The following is a 22,924-nucleotide window of genomic DNA, read 5'->3' on the forward strand; positions in this document are numbered from 1 at the left end:
GGGGAAAAGGGGATTGTCTTCATCATCCGAGCCCTGAAGGGCCCAGTACCTCAAGATCATCTTAGCATTGTTGGACCACAGTTGCACAATATACGTATATGGTCTGGGTGACGAGACTAGAGTATAGGCGGTAGTTAGCACTAGCAGCCTACCGCCTAAATAGCTATTTCGAGGGGGGGATCAGTTTCGCTAATTCCGAAATTTTGGGGATTATCAGCGAAAATTTTATATTTAGACCTCCATGCATATAGTCTAATACATTTTGGGAGTGTTTGCAAATTCGCGAAAAAATTTTTTAGATACACTGTTTAATGTTTCCTCTCGGATTCACATCACTTTGTATGCGCTTACAATTATTACAATTTCTAATGCTTAAGCGCCAAGACAATTGTCAAGTTTCCCGCGTTTTTACCCAAAGTCACAACTTAAGCGATCACAGTCGAAGTTGGTTGAGTACTTTTGTTATTGTATCAAGATACAGGATGCTAGTGGTAGCTAAATATTTAGGACTGGAGTCTCTTTACAATCGATTCATGGAACGCGGATTGGAAAGCGCGAGTCCAATAAATATATATGCGGAAGTGCCTGAGGGACGGCCACAGAATGAGAAACGTAAGCAAGATTCCTTACCAACAGTTGCTAAAAAGGCTAAAGGTAAGAGACAACCCCTTAATTATCCCGTCGCGTGCCTAGACGGATTTTTCCTTAAAACTTCCGGAGATAAATCATGGAGGTAGCTAGCTAACTCCGTGCCGGAATATTTCGCATTGACTTCGAGTTCATAACTGACTTAGCTACGGATCAACAAAATCGATTGCAACGAAATTTAGTTACAAGCAGTATGTGTTTATGTAGTCGGTCTATACCAAATTGCGAATGATTCGAGTTGATATGGCACAAAATATATAGCTATCCAGCAGTCCTCGGCAGTCATGACTGTAAAATAACGCGTAGCCAAGGTATAAAATTATCAGGGGCTTAGCTGGTTGAAGTACCACATCAAGATCTTTTTACCATAAGTTGTAACACCACAAGATCTAATGGTTTGAAGTTATATAAGAAAAGGGCCAAGACCAACACTAGCTATAGATTAAATTTTTTACTAACAGAATAATCAACGACTGGAACACCCTTCCAACTGATATAATACATTGTTGGGAGTAACGCGCTATACTTATGTAACGCGTTACGTAATTACTTTTGTGGTGACAGTAATATAACGAAATATGCTATAAAAACAGGTAGCTAATATAACTCAAGTTACTTCACTTACAAATGTAACGCGTTACCTAAGTAATATAGTTACTGTAACGAATTTAATATTATTACTACAAGTAACAAAGTTACTAATCTCGTTAGTAATCCACTGAGTAACGCCTAGCCACAACGAAATAATGAAGCCTACTGAATGAAGCTTATTCACCAGCTTCTTACTTATAACCAAGATTTGCACATTGTCCAACAACGCAATCATGTCACGTGATAAGGTGGTAGTTTCACACGTGACAGCTTAAGGCTGTGGACACAAAGTAATATAATATGTAATATTATAGTTACTTTATTTTATGGGTAATATGTAACTGTAACTAAATAGTTCAGTTGCAAGTAATATGTAACTAGTTACTTTAAAAGTAACTTGCCCAACACTGCTGATATAGTAAATGCTTTGGACACAACTTCTTTTAAGACATTACTAGACATTTATTGGATACGTTGTTTGAGATAAGTTTACGGGAAATGTGTACCGTATACTTTTACAAACACTGTATACTTCCGTACACTTGAACTAATGGTGCGATTATTACTCCAGTGACGTCTTATTTTATTTGATTTGTAATTCATGATTTAAAGGATTTGATTAATAAACTGGGGATATTTAGAAAGTAGATGAGTTGTTCTACAAAGTGAAGATATAAATCTGTTGATTAGATGTAAGTGTGATTTGTGAACTGTGGGTGTCCGTGAATCTATTTTTTTCTGGATTGTATTTATTAATCGGAAATGACTTTGCAGGGATGCTACCTGCAGACAAAGAAGCTGAGAAAGCTGATTTTTGGTGTGCAAAGTCCCACAGCCTTGAACTATCTAAACACATATAAGCTGTTCAAAAATTCCTGTTGTAGCTCGAGTAATCGCATCTGATTTTGGAGCCCATGCGATATTTGGTGAGTTAGTCTATATAGATTCATGCACTTGTTGGCCATTAACACAAGAATAGTTAAGGGTTGCACTCATAAGGAATGGCTAGAGACTTAGCTATATGACAAAGTTTTGGCATGGAACTGCAGTTTTTTTAAAGCAAGATCGTGCTACTGAGCTATACAATCAACTTCAGTGATTGAGTCAGAAAACATTGACATATTTACTAATAACCAACTGCTCATACATATAACTTAATATAGCTGTTGTGTATGTGTGTAATTTTCCTTGCCAGGAGTGTTATTTGCTCCATGGGCAGATTGGCATGCCGTCTGCCCAGTATAACAATAAATGGTCATAAAAACCGGAGTAGCTAGACTTCAACTTTGGTACAGGTAATCACCATACCATGGTGTATCTTATTCATTAAATGGTTCACAAAATTACCTCCATTTAGCTCCCTTATAATATTTTCACCCCCGCACAAAAGGCAGTCTGGGCACGAGACTATATATAGACTTTGCCCTTCACAAAGTTTAGCTATAATGGTGTTTTCTTTCATTTTTGGTTAGTTTCCATAAGTGAATCCAATCCAACAATCAAGTCCACTATTCACCTTGCTAACAACAGCTGCTTAAAAAGGTTAGTTGAGCTAATTTATGTAGTTGTGGTGAACTTTAATAAAGCAGTGGTTCCTGTACTGTATGTATTGGATTTTGTCCTCATGCTTGACTACTATGCATAAGCGTAGCCTGACTACTGTTTGTTTAAGGTGGCACTGTACCAATCAAGTTTAGTGTGGCCACACAAGACAAAAAAAAATTGTTACAACCCTTGTGCTTAATGAGCTATTTTAGGGCAGCCCAAGACTCCACTATTTAACACTGCTGTATCAAGGATGAATTGCAAGTGTACAAAGAGGTACACTTACCTGATACCTCTACCATATTTTGATGGTCTGTGTTGCACAAATTTGAAGTTATCTAAAAGAAACTAGTTAGCCAGGGCATGTTCTATATAACAGTAATCAATTAATGCCAGCTGGTACAATATGGCAGGTGATGCTGTTTGCAGAGTTGAGGTAAGCTAATATATTTAAAGCAGACGTTGTGTTACCAACTGTAGCCTTGTGATCTTTGCTGTGCTCTGTCATATACAGTATGGTAGTACAGTATTTTTATTATTATCATTACTAGGACCGGGTCACATACAACCAAGTAGTGATGCACCGATTAATCTAAATAATCGGAAATTGGTTTATTGGCCAAATTTCAGCAACATCAGTATCGGTAATTATTAGCAGATTATTTTGCCAATTAATTTTACTGACCTTGATGGTATTGTTTTCATAGAAATAAGACAAAATGAAGTTTAGAAATGGCAATTTTACAAAATATGTATGAAATTTTGGTAAACATAAACATAAACATCGGATCGGTTATCGGTATCGGCCATTATATGATTTTCAATATCAGCTAATTGGATAATCGGCAAAATCTCTTATCGGTGCATCACTACAACCAAGTACATACACCAACGCGACAAACCCCTGGTGAGGCTATGCACAACAAGGTGGTTGAATAAACAATCAACTGTGATCCCAAATTATTATTATTATTAATACTTTACAGTGACCAGCACACAAAAAACATCAAGCCAATATGGAACAATAGTGACAGATAGTACCATCGTAATTAGAGGCCACCAGTGTATAGCTCTCTCCTGTATGTTTTGTATGCGTATAATTATACTGTGTACGCATCACCGTGCCATTTCCACACCACTGATGTACCAGCACTTAGCAACATTAGTGTAGTATTGTATGTAGCAATACATTATTGGCAATGGAAATTATTCAGCTATTGTGAAGGATGATGCATGCAAAATGTAAACCATAAACCTTTTCTTTACATTGTAGATGTGAGATGTCTCTGAAGATGACTCAATCAAGAAATGAGACTGTGCACAACAAGGTGGTGAAGGCCAGCACAGCCAGCATTTTAACTACCATACGCGTACGGCCACCAGTAGCAAATCAGTGGTGTGGCAATGGCACAGTGACATGCAGGAGATACACAATACTGTAGCAGATAGAGTAACTGTATGCAAGCTAGGTGCTGGAAGCCAGTTAGGTGAGACAGCCAAGCCAGGTGAACTGGAAACATACAAAATGTACAATACAAGTAAACAATATAAGCAAACATTAAACATGCACTCCTCTACCACACTCTTTACGATACAAGCATTAATTTTACACTGAAACACGGACAATTAAGCCAACCAGAGCCTATAGCAAACCAGATGGAAGGATGAAAACTGAATATACCATGGCAATACAAGTACACAATACAAATAAACATACCGCCATTAAACTTGTTCCTCGTCTTGTGCAGCTGCTGTAATCACTCCACCGATGGTTGTCAATCTTCTCCTTCATGATCTAGTATCAAGGGGGTGACACACAGGCACTCACTGTAGGTAGATCTACGACCGCGGTCAAAGTCTAAGTCAAAGGTCAAGGCCACCAAAATTGTGCCAATTCAACGGTCAAGGGTAAAAGCTTCCAACCCACAATCAAAAGTGCTGAAATATTGTCGCTAAGTCATCGGTCAAAGGTTGAAAAAGGCTCTTTGTGATTTGTCAAAGCAAAATTTTGGCCGGTCAAGACTTTGACCGCGGTTGCAGATCTACCTACAGCATGTACCTATGTGACACCCCCTTGTAGTATGGATGTGGTACCTGGCTTATAAATCAATCTTTTTCTTTACATGGATTGCATCCACTGGCAGCTGGCATGGCGACTTGAGACTTAGTGTGCCAGCTGGCAACACTTTCAAAATCAGTAGTTCGTTCATCTTGATCGCTGTTTGAATCTGCCTGGTCAATTGTAGTGGGTGTCACGTGCTAGCTTTTTTTGATCAGCATTAAATAGAATCATCGTATGTTTCTATCACCTCCACAAAATCACCTGCGAAATCTTAGGCCTTGTAGTTTTCTCAAACATTATTTATTTATTTAATTATATTTATTTATTTTATTATTTATGACGTAATTTTAACCGCATATCATAACTATTATCTTTATATATACTTGGTTGTATAACTAGGACCAGGTCACATACAACCATACAAGTACATACACCAATGTGACAACCTACCCATAGGGCATGTATAAACAATGCCGTAGCCAGCACTCAGAGCAGTGTGTGTGCTGGTGGAAATGATACGCATGCATACAAGGGAGACATTGGAAAATCACAATTAAAATGCAACTTACGCAAAAAAAACAAGTGAGCTATAGTGGTATTAATTGTTATTGTAGGTGTGAGATGTCTCTGAAGGTGACTCAGTGAACTGAGGCCATGCACGATAAGGTGGTGAAGGCCTGCATAGTCGGCATAATTATGATCCCAATATGGCACAAACTAAAGGCAACTGGTAGCTAAGTGTCGGTACATCAGTGACATGGCACATTGATGCAACATATATACTGAGCCATAGATGACATACTGGAGATAGCAGTAGTGTATGCAGCAATGTATTATTGATGGTGGAAAATCATTCTATTAGCAAGCCAAGCAAAGGATGAAGCTGTCATGCAGCAACTTGGAACTCACTGTGCCACCTGGAAACAAAACTAAACATTTGTAAAACAAAGAGACACTAGCCACAAACGACCTGTAGTCCGAATCAAAATCAGTGTGATTCTCTTTGCAGTGTAGGTGTGACACGTCTCTGAAGATGACTCAGTCATGGAATGAGGCTATGCACAACAAGGTGGTGAAGGCACAATTGGAAAATGATCCCAATCAAGCCAACATGGCACAATAGCCTTTGTTGTAACTAGAGGCCACTCGTATGTGCCAGTACATCAGTGGTGCGGCATTGGCACATGTAGTGATCAGTCTATTATGCAATACACAACATACAGGAGATAATTACACATTATTGTATAGTACATGCAGCAATACATCAGTTCAGCATTGATTGCAGATTACTGGCAACAGTAGTGGGAAATAATAGTTCCAACTAACAAGCCAGGTGAATGATGAAGCATAGAAAATGTACAATAAAAGGAAAACATTGAACTGTTACATGAACAATACGGACATTAAAACATACTTGTAATCTTGTTGTTCATGTGCATGTAAAGTGGACTCTGGCTCTCCTGCAATCACTCCACAGGTGGTCGCTAATCTTCTCCCTCCTGTGATCTGGAATTCAGCATAGGTGTGGTACTGGGCGTTATATAAAATTACATGTCTGTTTAAGCCATCAACACAAACAGGCGTAATTATTATACATTTGTGCCTTCATTCACAGGTGAATCTATCCCTAGTTAGTACATGTCTGTAGGCCCCACGTAGTTTTCGAAAACATTATTTATTTATTCTTTATTAATGATGTAAATTTTAACTACATTTCTTATTATTCTTAGTGCTTCGTTGTATAATGATTATTAGGCCCGGAGCACATACAACCAAGTATACAACCACCAATGAGACAACCTACTAATAGGACATGTATAAACTGTACATGGCCAGCACAGTGTGTGTAGGTGGAAAAGATATACATACAGTAAACATCTACGAAAACCGTTCTTATCGCCCAAGACAGGAAGTTTGATTTTTTCACACAAACACAAAGCTTAATGAATGCACTATCAAGTTTCACTGCTACAGTCGACCAGAGTAAGTGATTTGCTTTTGCTGGCTGCTTTTTTAGAGCACAGTGGCGAGCCGTACGAGCAGTCTGGGGTCTTGATGGAGCCCTGGCCAACCAGGAGATGGCTGTGTGTGGCTGTACAGTTCCGTAGTGTTGGACAATGGCCTGTGCTGTAAATTTCCTTTCATTTTAGCCAGTTCTGAGCCCTGAATGACCTATAACTTGGCCTAATTCATCCCAGCATGTTTCTTTTCAATTTTTGAACACCATCTTGCCCGCCTTCCAGAGCCCCCTCCTCCCACCCTTCTGGAGCCCCCTCCTCCCACCCTTCTGGAGCTCCCTCCTCCCACCCTTCTGGAGCTCCCTCCTCCCACCCTTCTGGAGCTCGCCTGATACAGACAACCTCGGTTTAAAAACTAGCTAAAATGGCGGGAAACTTAGTTGTTGACTACTTCTTCAGTGGATGATCAGGAAGGTAAGAAATTGTTGTGAAATGTGTGAAAATTTGGTATGCGTAGCTACCACCATTGGCCAGCTACAATACACTGAATATTTAAAACCGACGTTTCTCGATACTTTTGAATGGGCGATAAGACCGGTTTTCCGAGAGACAGTCACATATATGCAATTACAACGTTGAGGGCCTGATACTATTGTAGTGATTGATGTCTTGATTACCACATCATGCGTACCTCTCAAATGTTATCCCTCCTGCATGACTCTCACAAGTTGAGGTGCAACCACATGCTCTCACATCTATGGTATTGAATCTCACGCTTGCAAGCAATTATAAACATCCATTAAACAGCAGTGGTGGATACAGGGGGGTTGCAATGGTTTCAGCTGAAACCCAATGGCGGATCCAGGATGGGGCATTTGGGGCAAATGCCCCCCCCCCCCCCCCCTTCAAGAAATTGCATACAAGATCGAGATACTCTAATAGAGCAGTCGATTACTCTAATAAAGCAGTCACAATGTTCATGAGGCAGTGTAGCTTACCTATGAAGCTATAAAGATTTTATTTTACATAACAGACGTGATATATTTGGTAAAAGATAACTAGCTATTATTGTTGTGACCTTTTTTTTTTTTTGTTTTGTTTTGGTCTTCAACTGTTTTTCAGCAAGGTGCCCCCCCTCTTTCCAAACTCTGGATCCACCCCTGAAACCCCCTCTGAGAATAGCTCGCACCCCAAATTTATTGACAACTCGTTGTGTGGGTGATAAAATCACCACGAGTTATGCATAGTATGTTATAGTAGGACTTTCTACTAGCGAAACTTCATACTTTTGCCACTATTACGGCATTCAACAGCAGGTTGTAACCTTTTTTTTTTGGTCTTCAGTTACAGCTGGGCTGAAGTTGAGTGAAATCTGAAACCCCCTCTGAAAATGTCTAGATCCACCACTGAACAGTCCAAAAAATTTAGTATCTGTACACAATTTGTGTCATATGATTCTCCTCATGTAATGCCAGTTGTTTAATGAGGATAGTTTAGGGTACTGGATTAAGACATGGCTGGAATTGCTAAGAGCAGACCACCGTGATAAAAGAAGCAGAGTATTTCAACTGTCTGTGAGTTAGATTTTTAATATGAGCTAGGCTATATGTCCCAAAATGAACAGCAACTACTAGATGCGTGCCCTAAAGTTGAATACTCAGGGAAACTACTAGACGCGTGTCCTAAAGTTGAATACTCTGGGCATAGCATACAATTAGTGTGCTTGATAGTGAGAGAAATCTAGTGGACTGCTGGAACAATAGCAACTTTGAATTATTTTTAGAGGCACTTAACACCTGTAATAGCATTTTCACTGATTTCAAAGGCAAGTTTGGCCAGTAGAAAAAGTTCCAATATAGGATATAACTGAGCTTGCAAGTATTGCAGACACTGATACTGAATTACAAGTTTTGTGTAGACTGAATTAGCAACAAATGCCTAACACTAATCCAGTTATATATGTACAAGTTATGAGTACTGACTAAATGGAAGTTGCCATTAGCCGAGGTTACACTGACCCAGAGAATTACACATTTAATAGGAGTACAAGTTGATGTTATGCTACTTCTAAAAACCAGGCACCCACGCAATTAATACTATCCCATTCTAACTAAATCGGCAATTAATCAGCCATGTATATAATTTAGTTTATATTCAGGCTATTGTTATTGTTAGTTCAGCTAGATAAGTGTAAATACTGTATTTCAATACACTATGCATAACTCTTACTGATTTTATCACCCACACAATCCATAAATAAATTTGGGGTACGTGCACTATTTTCAGAGGGGTTTCAGCTGAAACCATTGCAACCCCTGTATCCACCACTGGATATGCACACAGGATAAAGTTAATATACATAGGCACTGGGCCTTTGGTCACATCCATATCCCCAGTAACAGTCTAGTTGGTGTTTGAAAAAGTGGGTGCAGACACTACATTGTTATTGAGGAAGTGAGTTCCAGGTGTTACTCTTAATCTTGTTCTTGATGCACCTGGCATGGTGACTTGGAACTCACTGTGCCACCTGAAAACAACTTAGCAAATAAAGAGGTGCTAGCCACAAATGATCAGTAGTCCAGTGGCCTTTCTTTGTAGTCGCTAATCCTTCCACTGTGGTCATGGTGAATAGCAAAGTAAATCAGGTATAGAACTTAATTAGCTGCATTATACTGGACGTTATATAGAATTATTAGAGATGGACCGATACCACTTTTTACTGATATTTCCGATACCAGTATTTGTACTGAAATTATTTGCCGATACCGATACCGATACTATACATTGAAGCCTAGACAAGTTTATTATAGAAATTTCAATGTTGTGATAGCGTAAGCGACCGATTAACGACCATAGCACGTACCTTGCAATGTATCTTCGTGCTGGAACGACCTATCATCATCCAGTTTTCACTAATAACATCGTCTGACCTTGGTCTATCACGTGATAAATTTTGACTTGAATGTCGAGTTTACTTTTTTCTCCACGAACGGAAATGTGATAGCATGTAAAGTACCGTTTATCGACCACCGGTACTTATTATCGATCGTCAATACAAATGCTGCATATGAATTATCGACCAAGGTCTTTGCTATAATACTTGCAAAAACTCTGCCACTACCCCACATACCCCATGCAATACAGTTGGTTATATAGTGTTATGACAAAAAAAATCATTGTAATCGGGTATACATAACAGAAGTCATGTGCATCACAAGTTTATACAGTATATTTATCCACACAAAAGGTACAAAGTCTTTGTTGTCCGTCACTGTCCATTACAGTCTCTTCCACACAATCTTCATGCACCCATCTTCCACATCCACAGTAGATCCACTCTGCTCCAACACCTTCCAATACATCATCTTCATACCTTCCAAAGCACATACAACATGTATCTGGGTCAATAGCTTCATCGTCCTCGTCCTGTCCAGTGCAATCAACAGATTCACTAGTTCCACTGATCACAGTCAAAGTGTTAGTCACACTTACATCACTATTCCTGACTCCAGATGTGGCTGTTCTAGTAACAGTGCTAGTAGCTGCAGTAGCAGGTAGATTTTTGGTACATGTCTGATCCTTAGGTTTTCTCTTAGCACTTCCTCTTGTTGATGACACCTTAGCCTTTTCTTGCTGCTTCATTGCCTTTTCTCTAGCTTTCTTCTCAGCTTTTCTAGCTTTCTCTTCTCTTTTTCTCTTCATTTCTTCTTCTCGTTGCTGTTTCTTTGCAATACGTTCAGCCTTTTTTCTTTCTCTATAAGTGCATCTTTCTTAGCTTTCTCCTTTTCTTCAAGCATGGCCAAGCTTTCATCGCTTGTAAGTAGTCGTGCTTTGGGTACTGATCTTTTAGGTGCAGCAGGAGTAGTAGAGGTACTAGGATTTGTTACTGGATAAATGAGAAACTCTCTTAAGGGCGGGGTAGAATTCTTGGGGGATGATGTGATAATGGCTATTGCACTCTGATTGTCTACAGGTGGTAGTGAGGTAGCAGCTGATCCAGGTGAAAGTAACTGCTGCTTAGAATTTGTAGGCAGTTGCTCAGAAGTGACTGGCAATTGCAACTCAGAAGATGTTGCTCCAGGTATTGCTGATAACTGCATATCCATAGAGACCAGTTCATCAGTTACTTCATCTTCAGGATATTCGATTGGAATAGGACTGATTGGAGTAACTTCCTGTAAAGAATCAAGTAATGATCCACTTTCCTGTTCTGTAGGGATGGAAATATTCACCTCTGGATGATGGAGCCTCATCCATCTGATGTAGTTGGCATCTACGTACAAGTCATGTCCTTCTTCATATCGTCTCTTGAATAACATCTCTTGCTCCAAAGTAAATCCATCCCTTCTTTCATCTGTGGAAGCACCACTGTTATCTCCAACATTCATATCACCTTGGCAAGGATGTTCAGCATTAGAATCATTATCAGAGTTTCTTTCAGGTCTGACTTGTACAACACGAATAGCAGAAACATTAAGTGGATAAACACCACAGGTTCGAAAGCCTGATATGATATTTGTTGGAATAACAGCTTTTGACCAGGCTTGAACAAAAAGACTGACAAAGTTGAATTTTGTAATTACCTTTCCAGGATTGGTCTGAAAAAAATCGTGACACACAGTTCTCCACTGTGCTTTAAGTGGGGAAAAAACTGTACAGTCTAGAGGCTGAGCCTCATGAGTGGTGTGTGGAGGCAAACATAGAAGCAACACTTCATTTCTTTTAGCATACCGAACAACCTCAGGCTGATAATGGGTACTGTGCCCATCTAGGAGCAACAGAAGTGGACATTCACACACTGCGTGCTTCAGGAAGTGTCCACTCAACCAAGATTCAAACAAATCAGTGGTGATCCACCCAGAATCACTGTAACCATAAGTCATACCAGGCAAACCACCACTGGTCCATGCGTGGTTAACACCTTTTGCTTCAAAAATTACAGTAGGTGGGATGACTTGCCCAGTAGCACTCCCACAAGCAACAATAGTTATTTGTCCTTTTCTGCCTGTTGAACGATATCGAACCTTTTTAGCTCCAGTTTTTGTCACAACGTTAGGTGCCTTAGGATCCAAAGGGACTCCACTTTCATCAACATTATATATCTGCCCTGGGGAGTTCGTTATTCCATGTTTCTGCATCACAGTCTGAAGCAAAGCAAAGTAATCACTAATTGTCTCTTCGTTTACCGCATCCATGCGAACATGTGCAGTATTATCTCCTCTTCTTAATGACAAATCACCCTGCCTATCCCTGAATGACCTCCACCAACCTTGAGTTATCCCACTCTCTTTTCTTAACACACCCTTTTGCTTTGCATATGATTCTGCAATATTTAGAACGTCTCTTCTTGTCTTCCCAAAGCCCACCTCAGAAGATTCCTTTAAAAAATCTGCAAGTTCTTTCTCTTCATCATCACTTAGGTATTTTGGTGGACCAGATTTTGTCCCATGTTTTACTCTGCCACTAACCCTATCTTTTAATGTTGTAGCTGGAACACCATAGACTATAGCAGCTTCATTAACTCCACACGTGGTGGTTTCTACAGCTTCCATGGCATTTTTCATTTGCTCATTTGTCCACTGCTTCCTTCTTTTCTTAGTTGGTGTGTGTAATACCGCCGGTGCTGACTTCGAACGCTTCCTTTTCTTCAATACTTTCCTCTGTCCTTGGCGTCGTGGCATATCGAACAACCTAGTAAAAAATGATTATAAGCAATGGTTACAAGCTAAACATATATCACTATACATAATTCAGCTTACAGGCGACTGAAAATACGTGAGAATTGGCAAGACCATTAGCACGAGGTAGTAGAATAACACGGGGAGTAACCGAAAGAAACACGGAAAATACTTAGGTCGATAATAGGTACCGGTCGATAATCGGTCGCTTACTATACATAACTAGCTATTAAAATATCACAGTAATTGATTGATCTCAGTTCAATCAAGTTTAAAATATTCATTGTATAACAGCTAAACATGATAAAAACATCACTGTGGATTACTAATTTCTTGATTTGAGGTAGTTTTCTTGTAAGCTTATTGATAAGGCAATTAATTGCGTGGGCGGCCGATAATTGTACAATGTTTGTTACAGCTTTTCAACCAAACCTTTTCATGAAAAAGCAAGCCAAGTAGTTATAAAATTATTTGTTGAGGAACAACTGCATTACCATTTAATTACAAAGGATTCACGTGCTCTAATATATTAGAATACACACGGAGCAGTTGCAGCAATGCTTGGAAAAGGGTAACAAAGGCTTTGTTTCGCTACTTTGTTAGCTCAACTAAGTTACTGATTAGCTCAAAAAAGTTATTAGCTACTGGAAACTTAGCTAGAGATGGTTTAATAAAAGTGGTGAGTGTCTACTGTGGTATCTGTACCTTGTATTACCGATACCGATCCGATGCCGATACCACTGGTATCGGCATCGATACCGATACTGGTATCGGTCCACCTCTAATTAAGAATGGCACAACTGGAACAGTGATAACACACGATTCCCCTTCAAGTAAATGCACCTCACCCGAGTCAGTTGCCCTACCTCCCCCAAGAGTTGTATGTACGTATGTGCAGGGGCGGATCCAGAGTTTCGAAAGAGGGGGGGCACCTTTCTGAAAAACAGTTGAAGACCAAAAAAAAAAAAAAAAAAAAAAAAAAGGTCACAACAATAATAGTTAGTTATCCTTACCAACTATATCACGTCTGTTATGTAAAATAAAATCCTATTTGTAGCTTCATAGGTAAGCTACACTACCTCATGAACATTGTGACTGCTTTATTAGAGTAATTGACTGCTCTATTAGAGTATCTCGATCTTGTATGCAATTTCTTGAAGGGGGGGGGGCATTTGCCCCAAATGCCCCATCCTGGATCCGCCACTGATGTGTATACATGTATGTGAAGTGATGTTTCTATGTAGTTATCATGCGAAGTAATGTGCTTAGAGCTCAGTGGGGTGGAAGGGTGGTTTGTGTAGGCCATACCGTAACGTGCCGTGATGTGTCATGAAGGTGGCATGTTAAACCATAGATACCTTGAGTTATAAGAAAAATTTTAGAAATATTTGAAAAGCGTTTTCTGCTAAAACAGTACCATGCTAGTTTCAAAAATTGTAATTATTTCAGGCATGTGATTTTCCAAAATTAGCTACTATAGATTAGGGCTAATACAGATATTCGTATTATCCGGATATCTGGGTAGTATTTCAAGGCCAGAGGAGACGGTCCGGTTGGTCAGGCCTGAGCTGGACCAATAATCTGGAGTTGAACCAACTAGCTGACCAGCTCGAACTACATTACTCTCATGCAATCTTTGGACAATCACATCTACATGTAACTACGTACATTTTACAGATGTTATTGAAAATGCATGACACAAGTAGTTACCTAGTTTCTCAGCCTAACTAAAGCACAGAACTACACGTATAGTACCTCCAATTACCTTACAGTACAGCATTGCATTCGTATCGTTTTGTACAGAAATGATTGTGGGTTCTACGTACAGTATCACGTGTGCTGACAGTTGACATTTATCACGTGTAAGGCAGGTGCTTTCTTTGATTCTAAACCAACACACTTATATCACAATTCAATCTTCATAAAATAATCATTAGCATTCCTTGGCTTGTCTCTCTTGGCTTCCTTTACTGGGCGAAGGGCTGGCAGTGACAAACCAGATGACTCATTCCTCGGCAAGAAGCTGCACACTCATACATTACAATATTTACATGGTGGCCATCTGGATGATATGTTGAGTAAAAATCACTCCTCTTCAACTACCCACTCGTCCTGTCGAGATACCGAGCAAACTCTCAGTCTTACCCACATCGTGCCATTTTCGAATGCCGATTGGTCTCGTGACTGTCCACCAGTATATTTACGTAATGATTCGTTCACTTCATACAAACCAATATAGTAGTATACAGCTGTGTAGCATTTTATTGTAGCTGTGTGAATTCACTGTATAGTAATTATATCCTAGCTAAAGGGAGCCATGCTGCATGGGTTCCCTGTGAAATTTGGGGGGAAAGTTGCAATTTGCTAGCTAGTTTTACTTTAAAATTTAGCATCAATTTTAAATTTTGACGCATTTTCAACCCTTAAAAATTGCAAAAATTCTGCAGCTCCTGGAGGTTGCACCCTCAGACCAGACCCCCCTTGAACTTCTAATTGCTAGCTATAACTAAATGAACCATACAGCAAGTTTCATGCTGTGTCCCCTGCCGTAGCTATGTCAGGTCTACAATTATACATAGTATAGAAAGTCTGAAGAACAACAGATAGACCTGAGCATATTTATATAGCTAACTAGCAGTGAAATATCACTAAAATTGCATATCTGAGTATCTAATTTTCAAAAATTTCCTGTGGGGGCATGCCCCCAGACCCCCCTAGAATGCTCGTACATCGCACTTCGCAGAGTGTGCTTCGCACACTGTGCAACAGCTCCTCTCTCATTGGCATGTATACAGTAGCAATTTCAACATTATAGTCAATGGCCTGACCAACCCAATTTTCCCTCCTCCGGCCCTGTATTTCAATATCTGGATAGTAATTTGAAGCAATCAAGGTAGTTGCTAGTAATTTAAAGCAATTTCATCATGATTTTGTGTGATGCAAAGCCCACTGATTATCATACCACAATCCCAATCGCTGTACAAATACTGTGCTTACTTCTGATCCAGTATAGCAAGTGGGTTCATGGCAAAGTTTTATAGTAAGTGATGATGTCACTATCTGTAGGATATCCAAAAGGTTCGGTATATCCGGATAGTAAAAATTGCTATCCGTTTCAGCTCTACCATATCCACTTCAATACAAAGAATGTTTAGCTGTTATTGTCACTATAAATTGAATACACTGAAACATTGTAATGAAGTCCTGCATGTAGAGCAGGTACCAGTGCTAGTCACATATGTAAGCTAATAGTTAACCTGTTTAATTCACATATAACTGGGAACCAGAGGACTTTTTAAAAGTAACTTATCATTTATCACGTCTGAAAGTAAAGTAACATAGCAGTACATAATACTCTTAAAATAAAAATGACTTATTGTATTATCCATTACCTCACTCATTACTTTTATCAAGTGTTGATTGTAAAGCTGCAAGTTATAACTAAACAAATTCAGCCTACTACAACTTGTTCCAGCTGTGTCCGTTCCCAGTTCTATGTGTTGCTTGAAAATGGCTTTAAGTGAATGACAGGATAATAAGCCAACTGACCAATCAATCTTTTGGTAAAATATCAGGTGTGCAGCTAGAAACAAATTTCAGCTGCATGAAGCAACATGACAACTGTATTGTAAGATGGCACAGCTGCTCTATTAGAGGTTTTCATTCTTCGCAGTATTAAATTGTATTCATTTAGGTCCTTGAGCCTCAATGTTAGCTGTTCTACTAAATGTCTTTTGTCTGTTTTATGGCTCCTTCAATTTTTGGATTGCTGCTGCCACAACCACTACTGCTACTTATATAAGGGAGTTGGCATCAAATGTCCCACAACAACTAAAAAAACGGATAGAGGAAAAATGTTATAAGGAACCATATACTATATGACAAGTCACATTACCTTTTTTATTTGGATTCAAACTCAACTATAAAATAATTTGTGGTCTGGCTACATGAAATTAGGCCCAGGGCAAGAGTCCCATTGGCTACTATCCATGTTGCATGATGTCCTTGCCAAGGAACAGGTACATTATAGTTACAGTAGACTTGCATATACAATACAAAATAGGTACTACCTCACGTTCATGTATAATATTTGATAGAAAAGCAGTGAAGCAAACAGGTAGTTATCGCTACAAACAAGACATTCCAGTAGCTTGCTACAGTGGTAATACTCCAAGCTGGCAAAAGGAAGAAGAATTTAGTAGAGATCAATACAAGCAAAACATCCCTAGTGCAACTTGCTACATCAGTCATGACACCTCAAGTTGGCCAACAAAAGAAGAAAAGGATGATGCTTGCTACAATGATAACCCAAGCTTGCCTTTGGAAGAAAAGAAGACTAGTGATTACAACAAGCAAAGCATCTCAGCTATAGAAATAAGTTCAGGCTGCCCCAATAGTGATTTGCCAAGAGAAGAAGAAATGACTGTACTGTACAAACAAGAGATTCTAAGTGTAGCTTGCTACAGTGATAGTACTCAAAACCAGCCAAAGGAAGTAGGAAAACAAACAGACAATAATGAAAGTGCAGGTTTCCTATCACCTAATGCAACACCACTTCTGTTCTTCTATGACTGTGAATCAACTGGTGGTAATGTACATGAAGATCACATTATTGAGATTGCAGCTGAAGTTATTGGTCCAAGTAAACCATTCATTTCTGTAAAATCATTCTCCGAATTTTGTGACACCCCGTACTCTATCTTGGGAATTGGTACGTTGAACACAAAATTACATGTGAACTTTGACTCACCATGTTAGGATGTGGTGTTACTGAAGATATGCTGGTGGGCAAGAGGAAATTTTCAGAGGTCTTTCCAGACTTTTTGTCCTGGATCAACAAATGTATCAAAGAAGCTAAAAAGGCAACTGGTAAACCATTTTATCCAGGTATTTATGTACATGTGATATCATGCATATAATGTGGTACTCAATCTTCATACAGTTTTAGTGGCCCACAATGGGTTTGTTTTTGACTTCCGCATCCTTGCTGCAGAAGTTGAGCGCCGAAATTTAGAACTGCAATTCAATAGAGCAGATTTAGGATTTGCAGATACTCTTTATGAGTTGCAAAAGGTTTGCTAGTACATAAAACCATGGTGCATGGCAGAATCAGTGTGTACTTTACTTAAAGGGCTACATGTTCAAAGTTGGATAAAACATGAGTAGGTGAGGTCAAGTGACTAGTATAGCACACAAGGTGCTTTTGCACTTTGATCCACATGAAGTTAAAGAATGTGGCCTATAGAATCAATACTGTACTTGACTTAGCCCTGTGCTCTTGACTTAGCGCTGTTGTCTTGACTTCACCCACTTGAACATAATTATAGTCTTGTAACCATGCAGTGGTCTAGGCATGCACAGTATGCTAATCTTGAACTATTTATATACAGATGAGGAAAGCACATGATCCTTTACTAAGTGACTGGAGTCCTCAAGAACGGAGGCGATTATCCATGAGTAATTTGCACAAAAAGTACTTTCCAGGACAAAACCACTGTAGTAAGTTCCTTCAACAATTTATTTAGTGTCACTAGTTATATACTGTAACAGGTACCCATCGAGCATTAGAAGATGTCCAGATGATGATTAAATTATTCACCACATCACAACTTAGCAAAGTACTCCAGTCTCTTACCATGAGAAGCACTAGTGAGATAATGTCTGTCTGGAAGAATAAACATGAGGCTTATACAGCTAGGAACATGTAGTATAGGAATGATGTGTAATCTGTAGTTTTTTAGTCATGCATAGGAATAGATAGACTTCCTGTATTTACATCATTTACATCATACATTGTACAAGACACATCCTTGATACACTTCATTGTAGTTAGAAATCAAAGTAATGCTTTGATTGTTTGCAAATCATTCAACTTTTGTCAGCGGATTCATAATACAGTGGAACATCTCTTATCCAGACAGTCTGGTACATACTACTGTCTATGTCTGTAACTAAGAATGTACTATAACTAAGAATGTACTATACAGTTTAGTGGATAGAAGGGAAGTCACTATCACTCCCCTGGGATGTAAAATGTTTTATCACCTAGCAACCAAGTGGTAGTTATTATTATAGCATAAAAATAATTTAAAATTAAAACATGGGAATAGAGATCGCTAAAGAAACAAGAGTCAAACAAGCCAGCATGTTAAACACACAGAGATCTCTATTTGGACTCAACGGATATGGTATAAAAACATTAGTTTCTCCATAAATCAGGGGCAGATAAGTACTGAGAATGCTTCTGTATAAATGTTTGATTGAGTCCAAATAGAGATCTCTGTGTATTTAACATGCTGGCTTGTTTGACTCTTGTTTCTTTACTTATTTTTCTGTGATCTCTATTCCCATGTTTTAATTTTTAAATTTATTTTTACACTAGTTTGTTTACTTTTATAAATTCATTTATGGATAGCTAACATGATAATAAGAGGTGTTGGTGGTGCTTGATATATTAGACAGTACTAAACATGTATATCAAAGTCAGTCATCATGTATAGTAGCTGTTAAGTAGTCAGTTAATATTAGCAAACACCAGTGTATTGTTTCCTTATTATTGAATGTACTTTGTACTATACAGCTTTGACATATCCAACTATAGGCAGTGTATAGCATGCTGTGGTCAACAATAGTATGGCTTCTGATTTATCATATAGGCATACACACTTGTGCAGCTATGTGATCACAGTAAGTCAAGTACGCAGTGGTACACAACAACATTGTTGCTCTAGGTATGAACTTAGTACACTGTGAATAGGTAATGAGATAGGGTTTCCAAATGAACGTGTTAACATGAATAGATTGGATACTTATTAACACGTTGGTTACCCTTGCAGAGACTAAGTCAGAAGATCAATGGCAAAGTGAACCTACAAGAAGTAAATTGCTTGAGAATGGGAGTTATCATTGTAATATGCATTTAAAAATAGGTCATGCATGGACATGAAGAAAGACATAGGAAGGAAAGTTATGTAGTTTTTATCCCAAGAAGTACTCACATTTTGCTCTAGCCCTGTGGAAAAAAAATTAAAAAAGAAGATGAACAAAATGGCATATTACTGTTATTTAAAAAATACTTTTATTGGTTCCTTTTGACTTCATATTTTCCAGTGGACCTATGCTTCTTCCAAGTTAACTTCTAAGGCTTCTTTTGTGGTTGGGGTAGCTTCCTAAGGTGGTGTTTAGGTGTAGGATTTTGGCAAAAAACAGAGGCAGTCTCTATTATGAACCACTACCATGGTTCATGTAATAGTTATACCATGGCTGCGAGGGATTTTGCTGATATATACACCCAAAGCCCGAGGGCCGCAGGCCCGAGGGGTGCGGGTGTAGCAAAATCCCAAGCAACCATGGTACAAGTGATATATATATCACTTGGGGCGTACTCACCTAATAGGTGAAAGAACTAATGAGAACTCATCCCATTTGTTTTATACAGTAGCATCTGAAGATCGATTGTGGTTTTAATAGCGTGGGCTAATAGCCATCAAAACGTTGTCCATACGTTAAAACGTCATTAATACGTTACTAGGCTTCAACACGCAATGTTAGAAAACTTGCGATTGTGGGATGGAGTTTATATTGTTATCATTTTGGTACTAAGTTAAGCCAACTAACTTCGCTATTGGGACAGTAAGTAAGTTATTATATTAAGTTAAGTACTTAGAACTGTAAGTTACTAACCTATTTCAATGCAGCAGTAGTAGCTTTGCTGTTCCATGGTCTGTTCAAAGGCTGATACGCGGTGGGTAGAAATACGCATCCACAATCGCCCAAACAATATTCTTTAGTAACAACCAACTACTCTATCTTAGCCTATGTACTAAGCTTAGCAACCTCTACAAAACCGAGTCCCACAATACAAAGCTCTATGTCGCTCAATATAACAAGTCGAAGTGCATCGATTCTTTGAACTGGCTGGGTATCAAAGTCATCGGCAAACCGCTTTCCCATGATATTTCCCGGGCAATATGTGAGTTAAACACTGAGCAGCGCCTTTGAACGCCCACGCTAAAGTGGTATATGATAGAATAAACAATTAATCCATGCACCTAACAAGTAAACAGCAACCTTTAGGCTCCCTCTTTGTGCTTTTATCTCACCCAAATTTCATTATTGTCAATAGACTACAAGGCTATAACTTGGGCTGTCTGGACAATGGAGGTGCCTGGATAAGGGGGGTTCCACTGTATGATTAACTATCACATTAATTCATCATGAAATATAGCAATCTGTTAAGTTTTGTATCATTACAATATTCAAGGTCTCTTGGGGACTGCTGGTAATTTAGTGTTGTCATTGGAAATCCCTGTGAAAAATCCTTGATCATGTAATATGTATCTGATTCTGTACATGTTCATCACCACACCTTTCTTTTGTAAATTAGCACCCATTGTCAAATAGTCAGTTTTGCACCATTACCAACCTGACACTTGGTATAAGGTTTGTTAATACATTGAACATCATCAAAAACCAATGAATCAGTTTGATACCAATGTCCACCATCACCTAATTTCAATAGAATTCTCTGAAGGTGACATTTACAATGCACTTGCTTCTTTTGATCCTCATAAAACTATACAGGTATTGATTGTATTGAGCCTCAACTCCTTGAGAATTGTGTATCATTCCTATATAGACTTTTACATTATTTGTTCAATCTTACTCTTCACAAACACACACTACCACTAGAATGGTGTTCACACCTTATTGTTCCAGTATTTAAATCTGGAGACAGAGGACTAGTCTCAAACTATCAGCCCATATCACAACACTTCAAAGGTACTTGAAAAACTCTTATATGATAAAATAATACATCACCTCAACCCATGCATATATCACATCGTCTCAATTCAGCTTTCTTAAAAACAGGTCCATAACCCAACAACTGCTTATTGTATTCAACAATATAATCATCACACCTCACCAAACTGATGTTATCTACCTTGACTTCCGTAAGGCATTTGACAGTGTGTCCCACAATGTATTATGTAAACTAAAGAGATTTGGTATTTTGGGAAATTTATGGCTATGGATCCCTCTAAGTCAAAAACAGTGTGTCAAGATCAACAGCAAATATTCTGACTTCTTACCAGTTTTATCAGGAGTTCCGTAAGGTAGCATCCTAGGACCTTTATTATTTTTGATATACATTAATGACCTACCTGAGTACATCCTATCCTCTTTACTATTTCTATTTGTCAATGATACCAAAATGCCTTAAACAATTACCACCTTTAACAACAGCATATAGAATTGCAAAAAGACTTAAATCTGCTCAATGAATGGGGTATAGACACCAATTTATTGTTTAGTCTCTCAAAGACATTGTTTATGAGCTTTAAACCGCACCTATCCACATCCTATTCTATAGGATCTAATGTCATCTCCAAAGTTTATATGCACATAGATCTGGGAATTGTAATTTCGTCAGACCTGAACTGGGAGCCTCATTATAACTTCATTTTGTCCAAAGCATATATAATGTTAGGACTATAATATGATGTTCCTTCTCAGCAAATATCACTTTCCAGTCCAAGAAGCAGCTTTATTTATCACTTGTCAGATCTCAGTTTTTGTTTTGTTCTGTACTGTGGAAACCCAATTAACTTATTGAAAGACATTAAACACTGGAGCGACTTCAATGTAGAGCAACAAAATATATTCTTAATGACTACACTATATAGTGACTATATAAAACATCAATTAATGACTCTCAAGATTTTGCCACTTATGTATTCTCTAGACATCTCAGACATTGTGCAGTTTCTGGCTGATTAAGTGTTTAAAATTGCCAAACAATTCCTTTAATGTTGATAACTTTATTAGTTTTGCATCAGGAAATATACAATTAGCTACAAGTAACACATTACAACATAATAGACGGAAACCCCACCAGTGTATTAACTAGCAATTAACTTTTACTTCAATCAATTAGCTGTCACGGATCTGGAATACACTACCCATCATCAATTGTGATCTTAGTAGCTAGCTATAGCACCAATCAAGAAAAACTTATTAACCTAGAATCATTTTGAAACTAATTTCAATTCAAATACTTTATGAAGCTAAATATTCATTTTTATGTCCCTGTAGCCATTTAACAAGTCCCCCAAATTAACCACCTAATTTTGAAGCACTGCATGTAGCTAGCTAACCTTTTTAGCTAATAACAATCACTTTTGTAATGATACGTTGTTTTTTTTTCAATTATAATCACTGTATAACTATAACTAATCAACTGTAATTATTTTAGGCTACTGGAACAGGTTCCCAGTGGACCGCCAGCATACCTGGGCGGCTGTATAGCTACCCGGCAATTCGTTGTAACCATGTGTTATTGTAATTCTCTAGCTATGCTGTAAAGCAAAAAAATAAAATAGCTATTAGTTTTAGCATGTCCATTACTTTTAATTGAGTTTTGTGTCATCTGGAAATCTTTT

The 22,924-nt window shown here is 38.4% G+C and overlaps 2 protein-coding genes across 3 annotated transcripts; one reads left to right on the top strand and one right to left on the bottom strand.

Moving 5' to 3' along the window:
• The first annotated feature begins 383 nt into the window (after positions 1-383).
• Positions 384-18,368, top strand: LOC136236396 (uncharacterized). 2 transcript variants are annotated; one of them, XR_010692116.1, is made up of 8 exons: positions 384-654; positions 2,712-2,781; positions 16,580-17,193; positions 17,241-17,369; positions 17,425-17,555; positions 17,614-17,648; positions 17,873-17,981; positions 18,033-18,053. XR_010692116.1 is itself a non-coding variant. In XM_066026539.1 (7 exons), the coding sequence occupies exons 1-7, from the start codon at positions 483-485 to the stop codon at positions 18,188-18,190; spliced, it is 1,383 nt and encodes a 460-aa protein (XP_065882611.1). In that variant the 5' UTR covers positions 391-482; the 3' UTR covers positions 18,191-18,368. The 2 variants fall into 2 exon arrangements, 1 of the variants encoding a protein (XP_065882611.1); XM_066026539.1 differs by lacking the exon at positions 17,614-17,648 and having other exon boundaries at positions 391-654; positions 18,033-18,368.
• Positions 9,941-12,700, bottom strand: LOC136236387 (tigger transposable element-derived protein 6-like). Its single transcript, XM_066026529.1, has 2 exons — positions 12,564-12,700; positions 9,941-12,495 (listed from the first exon to the last, which is right to left on the bottom strand). The coding sequence occupies exon 2, from the start codon at positions 12,483-12,485 to the stop codon at positions 10,503-10,505; it is 1,983 nt and encodes a 660-aa protein (XP_065882601.1). The 5' UTR covers positions 12,486-12,495; positions 12,564-12,700; the 3' UTR covers positions 9,941-10,502.
• Positions 18,369-22,924: the final 4,556 nt, after the last annotated feature.

This window comes from Dysidea avara, chromosome 10 (genome assembly GCF_963678975.1).
Source record: "Dysidea avara chromosome 10, odDysAvar1.4, whole genome shotgun sequence".
Taxonomy (NCBI): Eukaryota; Metazoa; Porifera; class Demospongiae; order Dictyoceratida; family Dysideidae; genus Dysidea; species Dysidea avara.

Bases quoted from the DNA above. Each gene is read 5' to 3' on its own strand.
- LOC136236396 (XM_066026539.1), top strand. From the start codon at position 483: ATGCTAGTGGTAGCTAAATATTTAGGACTGGAGTCTCTTTACAATCGA. The intron at 655-2,711 runs GTAAGAGACAAC...ATTTTTGGTTAG, and splicing joins AGTTGCTAAAAAGGCTAAAG to TTTCCATAAGTGAATCCAAT. The intron at 17,370-17,424 runs GTATTTATGTAC...ATCTTCATACAG, and splicing joins TGGTAAACCATTTTATCCAG to TTTTAGTGGCCCACAATGGG.
- LOC136236387 (XM_066026529.1), bottom strand. From the start codon at position 12,485: ATGCCACGACGCCAAGGACAGAGGAAAGTATTGAAGAAAAGGAAGCGT.